Below are 20,777 nucleotides of genomic sequence, written 5' to 3' on the forward strand. Positions count from 1 at the left end.
AAAAAATATGATTTTCGCTCCGCGTATTGCCACTGTTTTAATATTTATTACAAACACACTAGATCCCTAACAACATTATCAGAATATTAAGAGCTTAGCTTCGTCCAAAAAGTAGAGTGCTGATGAATTTCTCCAAAGCCGCACTAAACAAATGAACAGGCCTTGTGAAAAAGTTATTCAATTTGCAACCACACTGAAAAAATTTGAAATGAATTTTCTTTTAATATCTGTATAAATCCTTCATCAGTTATCTTCGGTCTCTCTCAAAACATGACAAAAGTTAGCACATTAAATGCTTAATTTATTTACAAAAACTGTTCTATTGTCCTATGAATTACCTTAATGGACAAACTAAAAAATTACCTTCGCAAAAGCAATGTGCTGGTTGGAAGTTCTTTTACATGTCATGCCGAGCAATGCAACAGCTAAATTTCCTACCGAAACGCAGCCTCGAAAACTTCGGACAGTACTTGGTATTTTAACAGGCTAAGTGTAAAAGTGGAAAACTCACTCTCCTTATAAAACCACTACCAAAGACGAGCCATGAAAACAAAAACAAAATTTCAAGTTGTCATACTACATGGCTCCTCGAAAGAGTAGAAATTGACTCCTTTTGAGTAGTTTTTATGAGGAACTCATTTACATTTACTGGAATGAGTATTTGGAGTCCGCTATGAGAACCAACTACATGTACAACAGTGGCGTATTAAAGTCTGTGCTGGAAGTTGGGGGTGGGGTGGGGGATGGGGAAAGGTGACTTGCCTGGCCATGGAAATTTGAAAAGCGGAAGGGGGAGGGCGCTACACTATATTCACTATATAGGGGGGCGTTTTTACGATAAAGATGTACAATGTACATCCGTAATGTTCAAATTCATGCACAATATATTATCTTACATGAGAATGGCATATTTATGGCTTTTAAAGATTGTTTTGCCTTTTTAGTGATATTGCAAACATTGTAGCCTTTGGGTAATCTTACAAATTCTTCACAGTCCTTTTTTTTTTGCTTATCACAAAAAGGGGATGATTCATTAGCCCATCACCTGCACGTCAAAAAGTGTGTGTGTGGGGGGAGGGGAATATATCCCCCACCCCCCAGTGTTTACGCCCATGCGTAGCATGCGCCAGAGGGTTATTAATCCTGAATTCTCCTGCTGAAAACTTGCCATGCATCCCTTGGATCCATACTGGCAAGAGGATTCCTTCTCCATATAAATACAACATTCCATATATTTTCCTGTTAAAAACCTTGGAACAAAATTTCCTGTATATGACCACACATAGGTTCTCCTTTTCTCTGATAGCTTTAAATAACGACCACACTCTAAGACCTCATTGACAGGGATCTTGTACCGAATGACCTCACAAATGGGCTAAATCCCCCCGGGGGTGGGGGTATGCACCCAAACACCCTTTTTTGGGGGGGATATTGGATCAACCCCCTCCCTTTCTCAGTGAGAAACAATTAAGGCGAATTGGAAAGTTGTAGTAAAATATATGAAAAAGCACTAAAAATGGAGACAAAATTTTTAAAGCCACATATGCGCCATTTTGAGGTAAGATTCAGCAGAGGTTTAATACAGGTAAATATTAAAGATACACATTGTCTCTTTTGTCTTTAAATGCCACAGCCAAGCAATTTTCTCCCACTCCGCAAATTTCCCGGTGCAAATTTACGCCAGTGGACCTCACTAAGGACAGCTTATTTCTGCTACTCGAGTGACAAGCGACAATCAAACTGCCTTCAGTGTGGATGCACGTCACAATCATAATAGCGTTTTCCCGAATTCCGGAAATTCTGAATCAACTGTTCTAGTACCATTCGTTGTCTGTCACAGTACCCACTTCAATTTGACTCATGCAGTTTTCAACCATTTTGAAAAAGAGGAAAACACCCATCTAGTGCATCTCTATTCTCGACACGAATATTTCCAAAAATTACATAATACCCTACCTTTAGCGGAAGACAGTCTGTCTTTGAATGAAATCTCCACATAAAATACTCACAGCCCATCTCACGAAGTATTTAGACACAAGTAAGAGTTACGACAATTTTTTGTGGGACCACACGACCTGTATCCTGACTTCAATTCTTCAGTTGTATTAAATTTTCCTGGGATGTTATACCTACTGACTCACATCCGTTTGTTTCCGAACATGAAGCAATGCCCCGCTCTGCGTTGTCGTGCCTTTTTGCAAATTCTATGTATAGACATCGCTCTATGACAGGTGCATGTGACGTGAACTACACTGAATGCAGAAACTTGGCTCGGCTCAACCGTACCGCTCTTTAAAGGCACTGGGATGGGCAATGCCCCTACAACAATTTTGTCACGGAAGTAGAGGCTTTGTGGGTAACTTTACAACATTAGCACAGTGCATTCTGTGCCCACTGTCTCATGGCGCAAGCAGAAGCGTACCGTACCGCACTAAGTTATTGTTGAGAAGTAAGACCACTTCTATGCAACGAGGATTCGAAAACAAAAATACGTCAAGCAGCACGGTTAAATCAGGTCATCCTATACCCGCAAGGGCAATGGGTTGGGGAGGGGGCTGGCGGAAGTCCTTCCCGGCTTTTAAGCCCAGACGCAGGGCGTTCTACTCTCACGAATTGTTACCAACAACATGTACAGAACGTTCCACCGCAACTTTCGAGGACACGTCCAAAATATTTGGCACCGCAAAAAAAACAAATAATAAATAAGAATAAAAAAATCAGCTCTGTTGTAACCATCCGCTGTAGAAGAGTGATGAGCACCGGGACTTACAGTAGGATGACTGTACACACAAACGCGTGCGTGTGAGAGATGCCACAACGCATTTCACTGTTCATGGCACGTGTAACATTATTCAGTAAATGTGTAGCTTTCTATTATTTAGTATATTTGTATCATATTTCTCTTTGGTAATTTATTTCTTAAGTGCATTTTACAAATATATAAAACATCACTGTTAACAGAAATCTGGTATAATATTTAAATTGCGTATTGATTGAAAATTATCCAAAACGAATAAGAAAATATTCAAACAATTGAGGATTTCATTTGCTATTCACACCTGACCATATCCATTTGTCTTTGAAATACAGTAATGAGTGACTGGTGCCGTATTCTAATTAGGTCTTTCCTGTTCTCTGGGGATACCCCGAGACTGGTCACAACGCTGAGCAACGATGTCTGGCAGAGCGGATGGAATTATTGGGGGTTTCTTGCCTTCTGGACAGCTGCAGTTGGAGTACGTGCCTGCAGAACCGGGGATGCACAAGCGGTCCAAGGGTGGGAAGACGGTGCGAGAAACGGGCGCATGGGTGGAGGGCGGTAGAGTGGTGATGCCCGGTTCAGGTATGCAGATCGGATCTGTTTGAGTGATTAGAGTAAAAGCTACTACAAACCAAAAAACTTCGCTGAAATAATTCGTCCGAGTCGCAGGAGAGGCGCTAAGCTTTATGTGCATCAATCTGATTAACACTGTTTAGTTGTGTGTTCTTCCAAACTTTCCATTAATTCTTTCAACTTTTTACACAGCTGTTATATTAAATTGGGCACACGTTCTACGGATGTAGGGGTTCTGTTCAGAAATGTGGACCTAAAAGATAGCATGTACAACGAAACTATTTGTCCGCCCACTTGATGAAAAAAATGTAAACAATAAGCCATTTCCGAGTTTAATTTGAATACAATCTGGTATACTGAGTTATCTGATTGCACATAAACATAACAATTTGAATTCCCCAGACTAAAGACACTGTTGCTATACCTCGTGATTCGGGGTAAGCTTTAGCTAAGCGACCACCATCTCTGGAATGGGCTGGTTCCTTCGTGCCCTTCTTTTCCATTGAGAACAGTGTATTGTTGCAAGGCGTCTCTTATGTAACTAAGGAAAACCTTGCCCCGAATCACGAGGTATAGCAACTGTGGCCTTAGTATGGAGAATTCCAATTGTTATGTTCACGTAAATTTAAAGAACTCAGTGAAGGGTGCCAGATTTTATTCAACTTTAACTCGCAAAAGGCTTATACCACCACATGTGGACAGCCTTGGCCACGTTGATCGCATATATTCCTACGGGCAGTTTCAACCACGTGCTAACGCTGCATGCTTGACTAGTTTATCTTGAATAGGTAGATTACCATCGCAACACTGTGCACATCACCATCACAACACACCATAGGTCCAACACGATCATGACATCACAGGAAAAAGGTCTATAGTGCCAACTTCACGCTTTGGAACCAAAATGGCTGTTCATTATGTATGCAGCATAACGTGCAGCTATGGTGTGCTCACTGTCAATGTACACTGAGCATAATCCATGCACCTTTCTAGTTCCAACAATTAAGATTATCGCAGCTCTCTCTATAAACAGCTCTGTTGAAGGGGGAGTGGTCAACCGCAGGTGCGTGACGCCATCCCCGACTTTAGAGGCGTAGCCCTCTCCATGGGATAATACTTACTTAGAGACATTGGGTTCTCTGTACAATTCTCCCGCTTCGTCCATGTAGCATTGTTTCTCTCTATGGAACAAGGACTGCAGTACCATCGATACTGTGTGCCTTCCAACCCACAATGGTGCTTCTCGTGGTTAACTGCATAAAACAAGTTATGAATATGAATGTTATGCCATAGGAGTAAATCCCGGGAGGATGAGGGTATATATCCCCCCACATTTTTTTTTTGGGGGGGGCATTGAATCACCCCTCCCACTTTTATGTGGTGAGCAAAACATTAAAGCTGATTGTGACGAATTGTTCAGACTTCCGACGACTGAAATGTATTCAATATCACTAAAAAGGGAGAACGGTTTTTAAAAGCCATAAATATGCCATTCTGAATGTATAATACAGATAAAAATCGATACCATGACCATCGACCATATAGAGTCATATGGTATCATTGCCTCTTTCAAATTTTGATGGCTGTTTTCAAATGTACGCCCAATACATATGGAAAGGCGCCTTCATATGCAGCAAGGTATGAGACGGAGAGAAACCCCCCCCGCTTTGTGTTGGTCATTGTCTCGCAAGAATCTGGGGAATCCCTTTCAGACATCTTGGGGGGATGTGTTAAGTAACAATAGTCTAGAATGTGTATAGGGATTGGACATGTTGGGGGGTACCCCTCGGTCTCATTTCTTGCTGGGTATAGGCGCCTTTACAGATACTACCGTACTCAAGGTGCCATGACCTCTCTAAACTGAACAATTTTTACAATGGCTACATGCATAATTTAGCATGCACAGGGTCCACTACAAGCACAGGGCGAGGGTTCCCCTCGTTTTCTCGGAATGACGCGCAACCTACTTTCAGAACTGCATTCTGCATGCAACCACACAACAATAGACATAAAAACCTTTTCACCATCAAATCATGCGCACAAATGGCTGGGAGGCAAGAAGTGTGACGGGCCATTGAAAACGTAGAGGGGTGCCATACTCGGTTTACTCCGTTTTCTACGATGGGCGGATTCTTCGCATGACTGCAAAAGTTTTCTACTGCGCATGCTTCATGGCCTCATTTTTGGAGCATTGTGGATAATCCACAGTGTGGGATTTCAAGCTATTCATGGTGACAGACGACTAGAGCGGCATGGCAACATTTCGTTTCTTGATGTTGAGGTGTCCAGAAGGGAGGATGGCAGTCTTGCCCGGCGGGTTTATCGCAAGCCCACCCACACCGACCGGTACCTCAACAGCGCCTCCTTCCACCACCCCAAGATCAAATCATCGGTAAACAGAGCCCTCATCCGCCGAGCCTACAACATATGCGACCAAGAACACCTACGCAAGGAACTCCACCACATCTCCACGGCACTCCAACGCAACGGATACCAGCCCCAGCAGATCAAAAACTCAAACCCAAGATCAAGTCCCCTTCCCGGCCGTCGGGTCCCCTGTACCCAAAGCCAACTAGTTAAGGCCCCTAGTTCGGTCACTCTCCCCTACCTAGGACGTACCTCCCACCACATCCAGCGTATCCTCAGCAAGCACAACATCAAGGTGTTCCACACAACCCCCCTCAAGATCCAAGGAATGCTGACTTCTCACAAGGACCGGCAAGATCCACACCGCCGACCAGGTGTATACAAGTCAGCCATCATCAAGCATTGCCACGCCGAAGAACACACCATCAACTGGGAAGAAGCCCACCTCATCGCCAACATTGAACAGTGGTACCCAAGACGCATTAGAGAAGCCTTGGAAATCTCCAAGCACCCCACCGTACCTCAAGACATCGGCTTCTCCATCAGCGATATCTGGCAGCCCCTCCTCACCTCCCGGTCTGATGGGTCCTCTATACCCTAAGACTCCCCCCCCGCCCAGGGTCTCCTATACCCAGGCAACCTTCCCCCACCACAGCCCATGACCAACTAACATGCATCAGTACCCAGGAGGATCCACCGTTCCACCTGACTACACAGCAGGATGCGTCACACTCCAGTACCTCCAACCAGCATATAAGCCCCACTCCCTGTCGGCATCTCTTCAGTCTCCTGACGACGGACAGAGCACACTGTCCGAAACGTTGAGCCTCTCCGGTTCTTATCAGAACCACACAGACTCAAAAGAGATATTGATGGTGTTTACCGCAAGCTTTCCATCTTAATCCTCAGTTTGTAATAAATGACATTACTAGCGTTCGGTTCAGTTTATACAGTCTCCCTTCGTTGTCTGCAGATATTAATTTCTGCGAAAAGAGGCCAAAATCTAATAAAAGAATTCCAACAGAAATCCTGATGGATAACGAGGATAAGAGCTACGGGTACTCTCAAACATTTGACTTACCATTTGTTGGTGGAACAGGAGGTATGTTAGCACAAGGATCCTTGCACGTTTTGTTTTTAGAGAGCCACTCTGTCGAAATAAGTTAATGGCGTTTGAGAGAGTCTTACAAAAAGTAAATCATTATAAATCGGCAGAACAGAGTCTTACACCAAATAGACGTCATTTTGGCTTTTTCCAATGCAATTTTGTTCAAGTTGAGTTTGCGACATCAGACCCACTTTTACTGAGCGTGTCATTGTCGTTTTGTTGAGAAGAATAAGATGAAGGTTCGTGATATGAATATATTGCAGTGTGCTATTGCAATGCTTGTTTCCGGTACAACACGTCCCTGGCTCACTTCCCCATCTTAAGAGTAATCTGAATTACTGGTCCGGTTTTGAAGCCCGTGCCTCACGTACAGTAATAAAGGCATGAAGTCATAAACTCTTTATACCACCCTACTGCCAGAAAGCAAGACGCCAGCAAGGGAGAATCCACAGTTTTCAAAGGGTCTAAAAAATATTTGTTTCGAGGGAAGAGGCAAAAATAAAGGAATTTCTATTCTATAAGTAGCCTTCCATATTATTCTGAGCAGTAAGAGTAAATTTTGAGGTTTTCTAGCCTACACGTTTTAGAAATGAAGTGGGATGAAATCAAAAAGAGCCAAGAAATTGCCTTTCGCTTATCAAGTTGTCTTGGAGGCATGGCCCCGCTGCCTCCCTTCCCTAAATCTGCTTGAACTTAACGAATGTCAGGCCGTTTGCGAATCAACGCTCTGTGGCCGAGTATTAACACGCGCATGGGAGCACGTATCATTTCCAATCGCAACTACACATCTCTGATATGACATCTACTTAAAAGGCATGGTGAAATCAGCAAGTAAGTAACATAATGAATGTTATGCGGGCAGCAAAACTGAGGGCGTTATAATGCGAGGGAGACCTGCTTACTTTTGCACCTAGCATGGTGTAATGGGAGCACACCCTCGATGGTATTTCCTGTCTGGTCGAAAGCACAGAGACTGCAGTACACTTTGACTCTCCCATTGTAGCGAACGCACGTTCCACCTGCAACAAAAAAAAAAGAGAGAGACACAGTCTGGAAAATAATTATGTCCAAACCCTCGTCAAAACTTCACGTGCGAGCTGGCCCAAAAATATTTTGAAATATACGAAAATAAGCTTAAACGTTTCGGACCGTCTTTCAGATGCCGAACAGGAAATGGCTCGCAGTTTTTTAAGTTAAAGTCTTGCAAATTTCCCTAATTTACCACTCATACATTTCACTAAACTGAGGTCCATCACGTCCAAGCGGAATGAAAAGAAGAAATCTCGAGACATACTTTTACAAACAAATAATTGTTACAACTCTTGATTTTTACTCTTCCATGTAATCTGATTTAGTTTACAGCTATGAAATTGTCTTGTTTTTAAGCCACAGCTATAATCCATCTCCCTTTGGGAGTGGTCCAGGTCTTTTTTTCAAATCATCAGTCTGAGTTTGTACATACCAGTATTATTCGCAAAGAAAATTAACGGGAACTTCTAAAATGGCCCAAAGAGTTACAGTGCCAGAATTGGTTCTTGCAGGAGGGTGTATATACAAATGCATACTGCCTACATGAGACATAGTTTAAACAATAAGTGGTAAAACATTATGGACACAGAGATACTGAGGAGAAGCGCCTCGCTCCAAAAACCAGCTAGACTCGTCCATCTTCAGAGAGGTAAAACGTTATATTGTTACAATTTTCTGTCAAAAGAGCTTGAATCGCAAACTTCAGAATTTCATCTGAAACTTCCGCCAGAGTTACCTCTGAGGAATTTCTTGCCTCAAAGAGTTGAAGAGGGCTGTATCCCTACGACAGACGTAATTCATCCTTATGTAATAACGCTCGTCCGCACATTGGGGCCCAACGACAAAACGTACGGATTCTCCTCAATTAAAAGAAACCAGGAAATAGAAATATTTCTATACATTTTACTAAAAACCCTTGAAATTACATATTTGGGTTTCAACTAACCTTATTTTAAATTTTTGTCTTGCAATTTTTACCCATATTTTGATGCATTTTTGGTTTCATGTTAATGCTATTTGGATATTCATGGTGCAACCCAAGGCACTGAATCTCAATGTTGCACTGATTTGTGCAAAGAAAATTTCTAGATATTTTTTAACCACTGCTATGGCAGATTTTTTTCTTTGGCATTTTACTGCTGTGCAAGTGTATGGCAATTAATAATCCAGCAAAAATCCTTTTCACAGAAATGTTCTCAGATGAAAACATGGAAGCTGAACCATGTCTTCTTGGATTTACATCAAAGCAAAAGCGCCCTCACTTGCCAGAAATTCTTGGTCAATTTTTAATGTTTGGAAAAGTGCACCATTCAGTTCACGTAACTCAAAAAAGATGTCAAGCAATCTTCATACATGGAAGAAGAGTAGAGAGATGCACAAAAAATGATTCTACGAAAAATTCATTTCCTGGATCCATTAAAGGACCTGATTTTAAAAATAAACATCTCAACTCTAGTTACTTCTTTGGAAAGAACATTTTGATTAATGAAAAAAATTACATTAATGTCTCTTGAAAAGTAATTTTGTGTTGTTCCACTGCCATTTCTTTTATTAAACTTTCCTCTGCATGTCTTTGTACAACCAGCAGCAATGCAGTAAGCATGTTTGGAGGTCATCATAAATTGATTCCATGTGCAGTTCATATCATTCGAGATAAACAAAAAAGAAGCTTTCTTGTTCTTTTGCCTTATGCAGATCAGCAGACTGCCTACACGTCGTTCAATAGAACAGTGAGGTGTGACACGAATTACCAGATTATTAACAGGACATTTAAAATTGCATTTTGCGTTTTAAGATGCTTGGCATTTCGAATTCAATAACTGGTGGTCGCTCATCTGTCGGGCACTGGCACGTGTATCTGCCTTGTGACTTTGGAATGCAGAATCGTTGGAGGGGAGGGAAATGGGAGCGAGGAGTCGGTGAAGATGGGGTTTGTGCTCCCGTCAATCTGGGGGCTTTGCTTGTTCTGGGCTCGGGAGAGGGTGGACCGGCTGATGGGGGTTCGACTGGCGGTTTAGGGAAGCTTGATTTTGATGCTGTAGGGTTGGTGGTTGTGAATGGCGTCTGACTGCCAGGAGGTTCATAGGAACGTGGGGAGGATGGGGGTGTGGGAAAGTCAGGAGGCTGGTGGGTTGTGGTGGGAGGCTCGGTGGGTTTATGATTGATGGTGGGTGCTTGGCTTGGTGGTTCGGTTAGTGGGTGCAGGGTAGAAAGAAGTGCAGTGTGAGTGCTTAGGGGTTCGAAGGTTGCCGAAGCGGCTATTGTGGAAGAGAAAGACAGTTCGGTGCTGGGAAGTTCGGTAGGTGGTTGGTGGGTGGTAAGGGGAACGTTGTGGGTGCCTGGCAGCCCGACAGGTGGCAAAGTGATAGGCGTCGAATTGCCGGGGGTTTGGCTACTTTTAGGATTGGTTACTTCATGCTGGGTGGATAGCGATGGAATAAATGTTGCTTTGGAAGTAGGGAGATTGGTGCTTGGAGCTTTGGTTGGTGGAAGCTTGGTTGTTAGAGGTACGCTGTGGGTGCTTGGAGGTCTGAAGGGCGGCCAACTGGCCGTTGTCCACGCGGTAGGGGGTTGGATGCCAGGAGATTCGGTGGGGGAAGGTACGGTGCCTGCGAGCTCATCTTCTGGCGGCATGCTGTGTGGATCAGGTTTACATGTCGTCTCTGCACATGGAGAACAACGAGAAACATCCAGGGATAAAAACTTTCAATCCAAAGAGGCTGTACCAGATTGCTCGTGGTGAAAAAGGTTAAGTTGGATTTGCTACCAAAGTGCAGAAAATATATCGTATCGAAACCTATTTTTTCTTGTAATATTGAAAATTAGAATTCTGAACAATGATAAAATCGAACTCATTTTTTCCAGCTCAAATGCACGTGCGTCTTGTGTGTCTCAACAAAATAGGTTAAAACTGTTCTAGGCTACAACAGGCATTTAGTTGAAAACAAACAGAACAGCGGCTAACTTGGTGGGCATTTGTGGCTTCTTTTATGCACGTAAACGGCTCCGTTTCGCTCTAGTGCACAGGGACTGCAATACCAGTCGAAATGTCCATCCTTCAGTCCACACAGATACTGGTTGGGATCAACTGAATGAAGGCGGGAAAAGAGAGAGAAGCTGGATTCAGCTCTGTTCGTCGCCGCGCCACATACTGGTGAATTCAGTAAGTAGCTAAATCATATATAATGACCAAAAGTCCAAGCACCATTCTTTAAATTTCATCAGGAATGAGGTGCGATGTAATTTAGCATTAGTCACAACAATCACAAATAACATCTTATTGTGGTATATTGTTGTAATGTTACCAGCCAAAATTTCAGTATGCCAGAAATACAATGATATCACTGTAAACAATGTACGGTATGCAACATAACTAAATAAATGTACTAGAAACATTAACCTGTTCAAAATCATGCTGTCAGAAAAAGTTGACCATTTAAGGAGGGCATTGGTTATTCTGACAATTATGTTGTGACATTTTTATTCATTTTGTTCTGTCCTGCTGAACAGATAATATTACTGAAAAAGGCGGCAAATTCACAAACACAAGTGCACCATAAAATACTGCATGGTGACATATTTCTCTTACTATAAGTTGCCATGTGGATTTCGGGTGTATGCTTCCCAACTAAACATTGAAAGCTGATTACTATGGTTGTCTACATTTCCACTTAAGCAAAATTTTTAAAAATCCAACAAACATTTAATACTCACCTTCCTCTGGCGTGATGGGGTTAAGTTTTGGCACGAACTGGGGACGGACTCTAAAATCGTCGCAGCTCTCAAGATAAAGAAATTTGACTTTTTCATTCGGTTCAATGGGAATGGAACACAAATTCTTGTAGAGCCTCACTTTGCCATCGGCGTGGCGAACACAATACAGACGCTCTGTTTTGGGGAACAAAGGAAAAATCACATGCGTTATTTCAAATGACTGCTTTGAATTGCCCCGCCCCTTTGTCAAGAACTAAAACTGCTTTGGAAATTGGCATGCTTAAGATCCAGTGCAACAGCCCTTTGAAAAAAAAGACGTCACGCTTTGTTTACCTTTGCGCTTTCTTGAGGCGGTGAGGCACGAAACATGAAAGCTCACATGGAAACAAACCGTAACGTCATTACATTTGAGCTCTATTTAGAAAGTGTGCGCGAGCAAGCGAAACTGTACCTACAAAATAGTTCTCTTCCTGAGCAACACCTTCTAATTTTGGTGTCCAAACCGCCTTTCCAACATGAAATCAACGTCTTACAACTTGATAATGTGAGTTTTGTCTTTTTTACAATTGCGGATGACAGTCTCTCTCTCTTAATTATCCATGCACAAGAAATGCCTTGACCCCACCAAATGCGTTGCTGTCGTGGCCATCATTAATCCGTAATTCATCACATGCCACCCCACGTCATAAGCTGTTCAAATGAACTCACACATGCGTTTCTTTGTTACAGGCCATTTCGTTCATTGTTGATAGGCCATGACTGTGAACTTAACTGGAGCCATTGCAACAGCTATGGTCGGAATGGACCTTTGACTCGGCTAACGAAGAACTTCTCCCACAACATTAACACTGGTGTTTTTAGAGAGAAGACCTTCCTACTGCCCATTTCATGCCAAACCTTGCCAGAAAGTTTACCCTTGCGTGCTGACACGTGACTCATAATGCTCAATCACCCCTTATAAACTGATTTAAAGTACAGAGTAGTATAGTGATACTGACATCAACCAGCTGCGTGACTTTTATGAACATTGTATGAATTATTCTGTTCCGTCTGTCCTGACGGTCAGTCATAGTTTTTCCATCCTCTAGCAGTCAAAAACTACGACTGTGACGTAGCAGAGTTCTACCTATACATGCTTAATTATCCTTCGACTGTTTTATGTTTACCTTGGCTAGAACCTTCTTCACTAGATTCCGAGCTCTCTTTGTCTCGTCTTAGTCTTACTCCTGAAAACAAAGCACGGATCTCAAATTTTAATGGCCCATTCTTTCACCACATCGGTCTCCCAAAGTTTGAGGGATTAACAGTTAAGTCTAGGTCCTATTTCTCTCTTGTTTATGTTTTCGTTTCATCCCATCCTGGCTCTGAATTGCAGCTTGATTCCACGAAACATCTCGAATTGGAGTTCCTTGTTTTTAAACAAAATATAAAACTCTATTCCATCGTGCTCTTTAACGAGTACACATATAGGGAAGCAATGGCAGGTGTTCTGATCCAAGTGTGACTTTATATATGGCAACAGCTGTGGAGTTATGTGGAATTATTATAATATTATTAAGAGTATTATAATATTATAAGCAGTCGGTACTCTCATTTGGCCAATAATTCTGTGCGTGACGTTTCCTTGTCATGCTGAAATCGCATGTACCCTCAACCGTGGTGGAATTCCCAAATGATTTTTTTCAAACTTTGGTGTGAGACCGGCGCGTGTGCAGCGTAAAGCTACAGCGTGTGAAGGATGAACCGGCCTTATGCATGCTTCTGGAGAAAGCGGAGAATTTGACGCCACGAAACATTTGCAGTGAAATTCGCAGAGTCCATGATCTGTTCAACTTTTGCGAATTCACAGCGCAAATATTTCACACAATTGCGTTCGTTTTCGCTTTCGCCCGAAGTATGAACCGGCCTTACTGTCACAAATTCACGTTCAGTAGGCCTATGTGTGACCTTCATGCCGGACATGTAAAGGAAATTCTGACTATGGACCCAACACAAAGTCAGATTTGAATCGAGGCTGGTAAAAACTCAAGGACTCTTACAGCGTGTAGGCTCCACTCTAACAGACACAGAATAATACTAAATGCATACCGGAAACTGAACCCCGACCACAGTGGCGGATCTGCAGTTTTCCTATCGATGCAGGACTGTGGAATACTCCAGCACCAGATTAGATTGAAAATTGAGATTTAAAAGAAAAGCTTATAAAGATGAACAATTTAATAAGGAAAAGGCCGTGGAAGCATTATTCCCATTATTCTTGCAATCTCAATAGCAGCTCTTAAACCCACAGGCTTACAGTTCGACATGTGGTCGGCCTACTCATGTTATTTTTTTGGTGAAAAACTTTAAAATTATGGTTGAGTTTAAAGATCAGTCATATTACCTTTAGCATAAACGGCACTGCACACGGTGGCACAAAGAAAAGCGAGGATGACTTGGAGTCGCATGGCTCTCGTTAGGGGTTATTTCACTGTTGTAGCATCTAAAGGAATATATTGCACACAATTATGAAATACATGATCGGAAAGAAAGTTAATTGTACGTGTAGCTATTTTCATACAGTGGCTACTGTAAGCCTCGCAGTCAATGTCAAACTTTGGGGTATTGATCTCAACCATAGCGAGAAACTAACCACTGAGTTAAATAAATATTTTGGTGTAAATTATTCTTGTTCCAATTCATTAACAGTAATATTTTTCAAAAGCCACAGGAGCAAATATATATAACATCGATTTAAAATTGAATGATGCAAAATTATTAATGTGACAGATGATTGCATCAAAGATTGAAGGCAATAAGACTTGTTTGAAAATTAATACTGAAATGTACTGTTTGCAAATGATGTAAATTCAAGTGTTTCGATTTTCGTATACATACTTCCCAAAAAATCCACCCAGAATCATATCACCTTTTTCACATGTTGTAACTCGTGAGTCCGCTTCGTTATTACAGAAAACATATTACTCTGAGGTAATTTCGCATTCACCAGACAGTTTTGAAATTTGAAAATACGTCAGTCCTATGCTGATGGCTGTAATAACCAAAACGCGTATCTGTATCTTTTAGAAAACATTTTCCCAGCTTAGACAAAATTAACATTAATAAACATTAATAAAAACTGAGCTCATCATATAAATTATATACAAATGATTATTTCGTGTTGATAAATAATACAGGTTGTCATCGAGAAAATCAGAACTTACCAAAATCTATTGGCAGACCTCAAATGTACTGGCACAAACTGTGACTGATGGAAAGTGCGATTTAAAGGCGTGATGTCACCTCAAAAGGGTTCTATATGACTCATCACGTTTCCTTGAAGCGGTTTCCCGCCAAACTGAACTAGGTGCATTACGTCCCGGTAGCACGGACTTCTGGTTGGTTCATTGAGGATCATATAATTTTTACCTTTGCGTTTACAAACATGTAACTGTTTTTGCGTGCACAAGCTGCGAAACTTCGACGGAAGTTCATCCTCCCATATCGAGGTTGTTAAAATCAAATAAAAACCTGAGATGGAAAATTCGGAAATCCTCTTGTAATACACCTACTCGAAGCTCATAGCCGAACAAGTAGATCAACCTCAGCTCGGGGCGCGCGGTAACAACGGTATCCATTGGTAGCAGCACTTTTCAACCTCGTTACACTGCATCTACAACTTTCTGTCAGTTACCGTCCCTGCGTAGTTTCTAATAAACCTCTGTTCTGCACAAATATTGAAACGTCTCCTGGTTGGCCTTCGTGATCGTGGATGATTTAATCTGTAAAATGTTTCTGCCAACGGAGAAAAAGCAGGGCTTGCTGCATTGAGCCTTTATGGGCCTCGAGCTGGATCAAGAGGGCACAATTTTCTTAGCGACAAGGGCTCCTTTGGTCGGAACTGAAGTTCGCCGGTTCACGAACGACTATGAAATGCACGCGTGACAGTCGCATCGCTACCAACGAAATGAACACTCCCAACCTACAGGGCCCTTTTTAACCGACGGAGGGGTGCTTCTGCTCGAGGTGGACAGTTTCCAAAAGTAAACATACGAAACGAAAAAACAGCGGCATCGCAGACGGGACCCTTCTGGCACCATCAATATGGAAACCAATGTTCCTTCGTGAAACGCCGAGAGTCGATAAAATTCCCTGGGCCAATGCTATTTTTCTAAACGTGCGCACCATACACCCGCCAAAAGCCAAAAAGCAGAGCGCAAACTGGACCCCTGTAATACAGTGGAAAATCCTTATCGCTGCGAAATGGCAAACAGCGATAGTATACACAGTACAATAATGCCACGACAACGCCATATTCCAGTCCTAGATTTAAAGAAGTGTTCTTCATTCATGGTGCTTGCATGTGATTAAGTTGGATCTGATAGGCCTATTGTTATGAAAACTGGCTTTAGAATGCAGACAAAAGACAACAGCTAAGAATCGGGTATATACCTCAACCGTGGGGTTGAAGGGAATTCGCAATGGTCCACATCCTTCCTCTTTTGAAAAATAAGTGCCAAGGTGTCAAACACAACGAATAATATGGGGGGCCTACGACGTCAAAGATGTCGGTCGGGGTAAAGAACGAGGTGAACTTGCCAGTGTTTGTTTTGTTTGATTGTTTGTTTTGCTTTGTGCGCTTGATTCTTTCCTATTTGAATTACCCCCAAAAGCGTGCGTATCTAATAAAAAAGAATAAACAAAGCACTCGCTGTGTTAAACAATTACACCATACTGAATACTAAGAGTTCCAAAGAGTTAAGCTTGCCATCTTGTAGATTTTCGATTGTGAAGATTAAAGCGGTCCAGCAGTTCTCTCGAAAGTTAAGCATTGTACATACTGTTGATTAAGACGATAAAAGTTTGTTCTTTGTAATCTTTCAAAATTCAAAAATGTAAAAGTCGGATCGCCGTAGGCTTAACAACCTTCATGGGGAAATGGTTCCACAAAGTGTGGCAAAATGATTCAACTCACCAGTCTGGGCAGCTTTTGTCGGCAGCACAGAGCCGAGAAACAGCGAGAAAAGCACACATGCCACTAAAATATGTAATACTGTCTCTTTGAACGAAATCATAGCGGCTGATTGAGTGTATATTTCGAACTCAAGAAATTTACAACTGATTACTCTCGTCTACTTTATACTACAGTTCGTGGAGATGGGCTAGTCAGTGGCTTTCCAGGCCGGAAATACGTCTAAGAATATCGCGCTGTGTTTGTGTTTCCCCCTTACAAATGCTGCGCCTTAATGTTACACCACAGGAAACCGTTATCCGGTGCGTTCAGGAAGAGAGGATCATAGGCTGTGTGGACAGTGAGCCCGATATTACAAACAGGTCATTGGAGGTGAACTCTATAGCAAGCCACAAAAATGGAAGAAAAATAAATCAGAAAAATAAATGCATAACGCGGAACGGTCATAATTGCTTTAATATGTCTGAACGTGAGCGGCCCCTGCGGCATTTAAGATTAAGAAGTTTAAGTGTAGTCTAGAAGTCTCAAATCATCAGTGGACCAAACCAAGCATAGTCTGATTTGAGACTGCGCTGACAGACATGCCCCACGACACCTATTGATTACATGCATGGTACAGAACACAGATGGTTTCTGTTTAAAAATTAGGAATCTTCAAGGAGCTTCAACATTATCCGTAACGCAACCGTGGACGGTGCCGAGTGACAGCTTGCGACAGCCGACGGGACGGCGATTTTGAAGGCAAACAGGAGAGATTGATGATGGTAGAAAAAATTTGGACAAAAAACGTGAACAACAAAATTTGGGCGAAGAACAATATGTTCAACAATCTCAACCAGTTTTTGAAATCTCCGTTTGAAAGTGCACGCAACAATATTCGCAACGCTTGTCCGAAACGGGCTTCCAGAGCTACGGCTAGGTCTATTGTCTGCGTGTCTCCACGTACTTTAAATGGAGTGAAGACCTAGACCTAGCTCTAGACAACAGATTTGGATACAGCCTCCCGAAAACATGCATAGGCCTACGTGGGACGCGTTTTGGACACGATGCCCTATCCAGTCTTATGGAGATAAATGAGGTCGACAGATTTTGGGCGTTGTGATTGGTCAACGTGTTGCAAAATCTTGGAAACGCATTATTGTGAAACTCCCGTCGTAGGGCACAAGTTTGGAAATTTAAAGGAACACCAAAGCACAAATCGATCTGGGAAATTAACCAACAATTCTTACCTGTTAATATACGTTGGGTACACTGTTGACTTGTGCTACACTATAGTCCCATATTCAGCGAAAAGAGCAGAACAACAGTATATACGCAAGTATATACACGCGTATGACACGACGCACGCATGCATGCATGTGTGGCCTTTGCGTACACGCAGAACACCTGCAAGAACCCGCTTGTAACCACCTGACTTTCTTTTGCCGATTGGGGGTGCATTTCAGCTCGGGGCGAATTCTGCGGGGCATTGATCTCCATTATAGTGGAGATCAATGGGGGCCACCCTGTTTGCACGCAGGTGGTACGCGCGCGTTACACTCCTATCCGACCAAAAGGGTGTCGTCACTGGTCAAAGTGCGCGCGCGCGCTCAAAAGTTAAGATATGCGTGAGTAACGGTGCGATGGCCCCGTAGGAATGGTGCCTCCTCGGATGACAGTACTGGCGGCCGTTGAAGACTGCGTGTACCTGTTATACAAAATCACAGGCCACTGACGGGTATTCAAAGTAGCTAGCTTGATCTCCTACTAACAACTGATATAATGCTTCGTTCGGTACCTCGAGCAAGGGCGCGGATCAAAAAACATTTTTGGGGGGAGGGGAGATTTTTTTGGAAGGGAAGAGGCAGAAATATTGCAGTTAGACTTTTTAGGTGCCCTTATAAATGCATTTCTGTGGTTAAGGCTGCGTTTGGGTGCTTTTTACACGTTTTGGGAAGGAAGAAAAAGAAAATAGACCAATCGTTTTTCTCCTACTATCCCCCATGTTTTGCCCCTTTTCGGGGGGGGGGCGAGGCTGTCCCCGTTGCCCCTGGATTCTCCTCGACCTTTATCATGTTTATCATTCAGTAGGTCATAATGTGTTCAGATTTGTCCCTGGCAGATCAAAAAATGATCACATCTGCATAAAATTATCGTAGTAACGGCCCTATCCTTGGAATTGAGCAAGGGCCAGCGCATAACCGACAGTAAAAAGGATCGACTATCACAAACTGAGACACTTAAAAGTCCACTGGAGTGACGGAAGACAGGTGTAGATTCAGGGGGTTTTAAAGGTGGTGTTTCCCCCCCCCCCCGCTCTGAGACCCAAAAAACTAAAAGTAGGGGAAATAATGACACAATAACCAAAGTAAGTGCATCGATAACTTTGTAAACAATGTATGCCGTGGAGTTTCATCGTCATTTCTGCTTGTCCGCAAAAATGATACATTAATAAAATCTCCGGTCTGACACCCCCCTCAAAATTCCTTGATCCACCCCAGGAAAATATAGAGTACCATCTCGTGGAAAAGTAAATCCCAACGGTTGGCAGACCGGAAGAATGAGTGGTTTTAAGGTCGGTAGAAAAAATGAAACCGTGCCGACTGCCGACTTTCTAATTACATCCCTGTATCACGGTCATGGACGCGATCATAGCAATTCCTGGAGTAGCAAGCAGTGGCGTAGTATTAGACAAAGAGTGTAAGACAGGAAAGGGGAGAAAGGGTGTGAAAAAAAATCACCACTCTGGTTGAATATACCTCGATAGTGCTGGTTACCTTATTAACGAGTAATATAAAGAGCTATGTTGTTGGTCATCCATAAAGAAGGAGATTGTTTTGCTCTGTCTTGTTTTCGTTCGTGTTTTTCTTTCCAACAAAATAATGGTTGCTCACAATCTGCAAAATACAAGGACTAGAAGTCGCCATTCAACAATTATTATACGAGTAACTATACTTACCGACTTCCCTCCTTGGATGATCTTGCGAATTCCCAGTCATTTCAAGGGTATCTGACAGCTCATCGGACAAGTTTTCACCATTCGTAGGAGCACCGTCCCCTGTAAGTTCCCCAGGCCTAGGTGAATCTAAACCAGCACCAGGTGTCTTGCCCGTGAGGTCCTCATCTGATGAGTCCTCACCAAGGCCTGCCGGGGCCAGAGCCTCTGTTGAGTCCTCTCCATCGCCGACAGGGACATTTTGTACCACGAGATCATCATTTGCAGGTACAAGTTCACCTATCATCTCGGCCGAGTCATCTCCCCGGCTTACTGCGACGAACGCAAGTACCGGGAGCCAAGTCAAGAGAAGCCTCATGGTGGATCTGACCGTTTTGGGCAAAGCTTCTGCCATACCCTCGAACCGCGCGTCGAAACGATATAGCCACAAAGTATCTCAGTGTCTCATTTCTGGCTCGGATGTTTGTCCGAAAAGAGTAATTTCCGTTCAGATGATCAATCACTCGGTGATTGATCATCTGGAAAATGCATCGCTGGTTGAAGTTACATCCGGTATCAACAGTTTATAAAGACTGTGGCCACCGGCTCTTCATCATGTCATGTCATTTATAAATATACTCATAGCTTCATAATAAACGCGATGAACGAAATGAAAAAGGAAAGGAAGCATTCTGACGGATGGGCAATATTTTGTTGAATTCTGCCCTACTTCTCTAAACCTGATCGCACTTGATATTATTATGATTGTATTTTTTGTCAACCGTATAAGGGGATTTTTTTTACTAGGCCTCTTACTGCTGGGAATCTGTACCTCTCAGATCTGGGCATTGCGCATAACCACGTCATTAAAATAAATTTTGGTTAAACTTAAGACACACCAATGCCGTAAACATCAAAGCATGTGCTTCTCGCTTTTTGCACTAACCGTTCATTTCAAGGGCGTCTTGAAGGGGGCGGGGCGTAGGCTCAGAAAAGTGGGGGAGAAAACAGAACTGACAAAAAATGGGGAAACTAAAATAGACATAGAAATAAAAAGAAAGGGGAAGAGAAATGGGATAAAAATCACAATTATTCTGTTTGAAAAACATGGAATAGAAACTTCCACTGTTGACTGCAGTGTCCCCTTCATTCTGCTCCTCACCTTTTTGGTGACGTCCATTCACACCAACCTCCTGTCAGTGACAAACTTGGGATTTTCGGCACCCTCCTTCGACACCCCACAATTTTGAATATTAAGAACGAGAGTCTTAATTTAGAAAACGTGTGCAAAGTCGACTGCATTTAAACTCATTGAGAGGCTTCCGGATTGGAAAAAATATCATCTGTAACGCTTGGCTAG

At 42.7% G+C, this 20,777-nt stretch overlaps 2 protein-coding genes across 3 annotated transcripts; both read right to left on the minus strand.

Annotated features, from left to right (window-relative positions):
* Window positions 1-8: 8 nt before the first annotated feature.
* On the minus strand, window positions 9-19,849 carry LOC110985653 (uncharacterized). Its single transcript, XM_087136087.1, has 5 exons — window positions 19,442-19,849; window positions 7,712-7,828; window positions 6,783-6,851; window positions 4,456-4,587; window positions 9-3,358 (listed from the first exon to the last, which is right to left on the minus strand). Exons 1-5 carry the CDS (start codon window positions 19,830-19,832, stop codon window positions 3,114-3,116), a joined length of 954 nt encoding a protein of 317 aa, XP_086992213.1. The 5' UTR covers window positions 19,833-19,849; the 3' UTR covers window positions 9-3,113.
* LOC110985675 (uncharacterized) lies at window positions 8,101-16,500 on the minus strand. Of its 2 annotated transcripts, XM_022246860.2 has the most exons (6): window positions 14,756-16,500; window positions 13,936-14,034; window positions 12,719-12,778; window positions 11,553-11,726; window positions 10,804-10,926; window positions 8,101-10,501 (listed from the first exon to the last, which is right to left on the minus strand). In XM_022246860.2, exons 2-6 carry the CDS (start codon window positions 13,997-13,999, stop codon window positions 9,609-9,611), a joined length of 1,314 nt encoding a protein of 437 aa, XP_022102552.2. In that variant the 5' UTR covers window positions 14,000-14,034; window positions 14,756-16,500; the 3' UTR covers window positions 8,101-9,608. The 2 variants fall into 2 exon arrangements, with proteins under 2 accessions (XP_022102552.2, XP_086992212.1); XM_087136086.1 differs by having other exon boundaries at window positions 13,936-16,500.
* Window positions 19,850-20,777: the final 928 nt, after the last annotated feature.

The sequence above is a fragment of the Acanthaster planci genome, linkage group LG04 (genome assembly GCF_054643075.1).
Source record: "Acanthaster planci isolate LZ-2023a linkage group LG04, COTS_SCS, whole genome shotgun sequence".
Lineage (NCBI taxonomy): Eukaryota > Metazoa > Echinodermata > Asteroidea > Valvatida > Acanthasteridae > Acanthaster > Acanthaster planci.

Bases quoted from the DNA above. Each gene is read 5' to 3' on its own strand.
- LOC110985675 (XM_022246860.2), bottom strand. From the start codon at position 13,999: ATGCGACTCCAAGTCATCCTCGCTTTTCTTTGTGCCACCGTGTGCAGT. The intron at 12,779-13,935 runs GTAATATGACTG...CTTTGTTTTCAG, and splicing joins CAGTGCCGTTTATGCTAAAG to GAGTAAGACTAAGACGAGAC. The intron at 10,927-11,552 runs GTGAGTATTAAA...GCCTTCATTCAG, and splicing joins CCCCATCACGCCAGAGGAAG to TTGATCCCAACCAGTATCTG.
- LOC110985653 (XM_087136087.1), bottom strand. From the start codon at position 19,832: ATGGCAGAAGCTTTGCCCAAAACGGTCAGATCCACCATGAGGCTTCTC. The intron at 6,852-7,711 runs GTAAGCAGGTCT...TTATTTCGACAG, and splicing joins ACACCATGCTAGGTGCAAAA to AGTGGCTCTCTAAAAACAAA. The intron at 3,359-4,455 runs GTAAGTATTATC...TCACTCAAACAG, and splicing joins AGAGAACCCAATGTCTCTAA to ATCCGATCTGCATACCTGAA.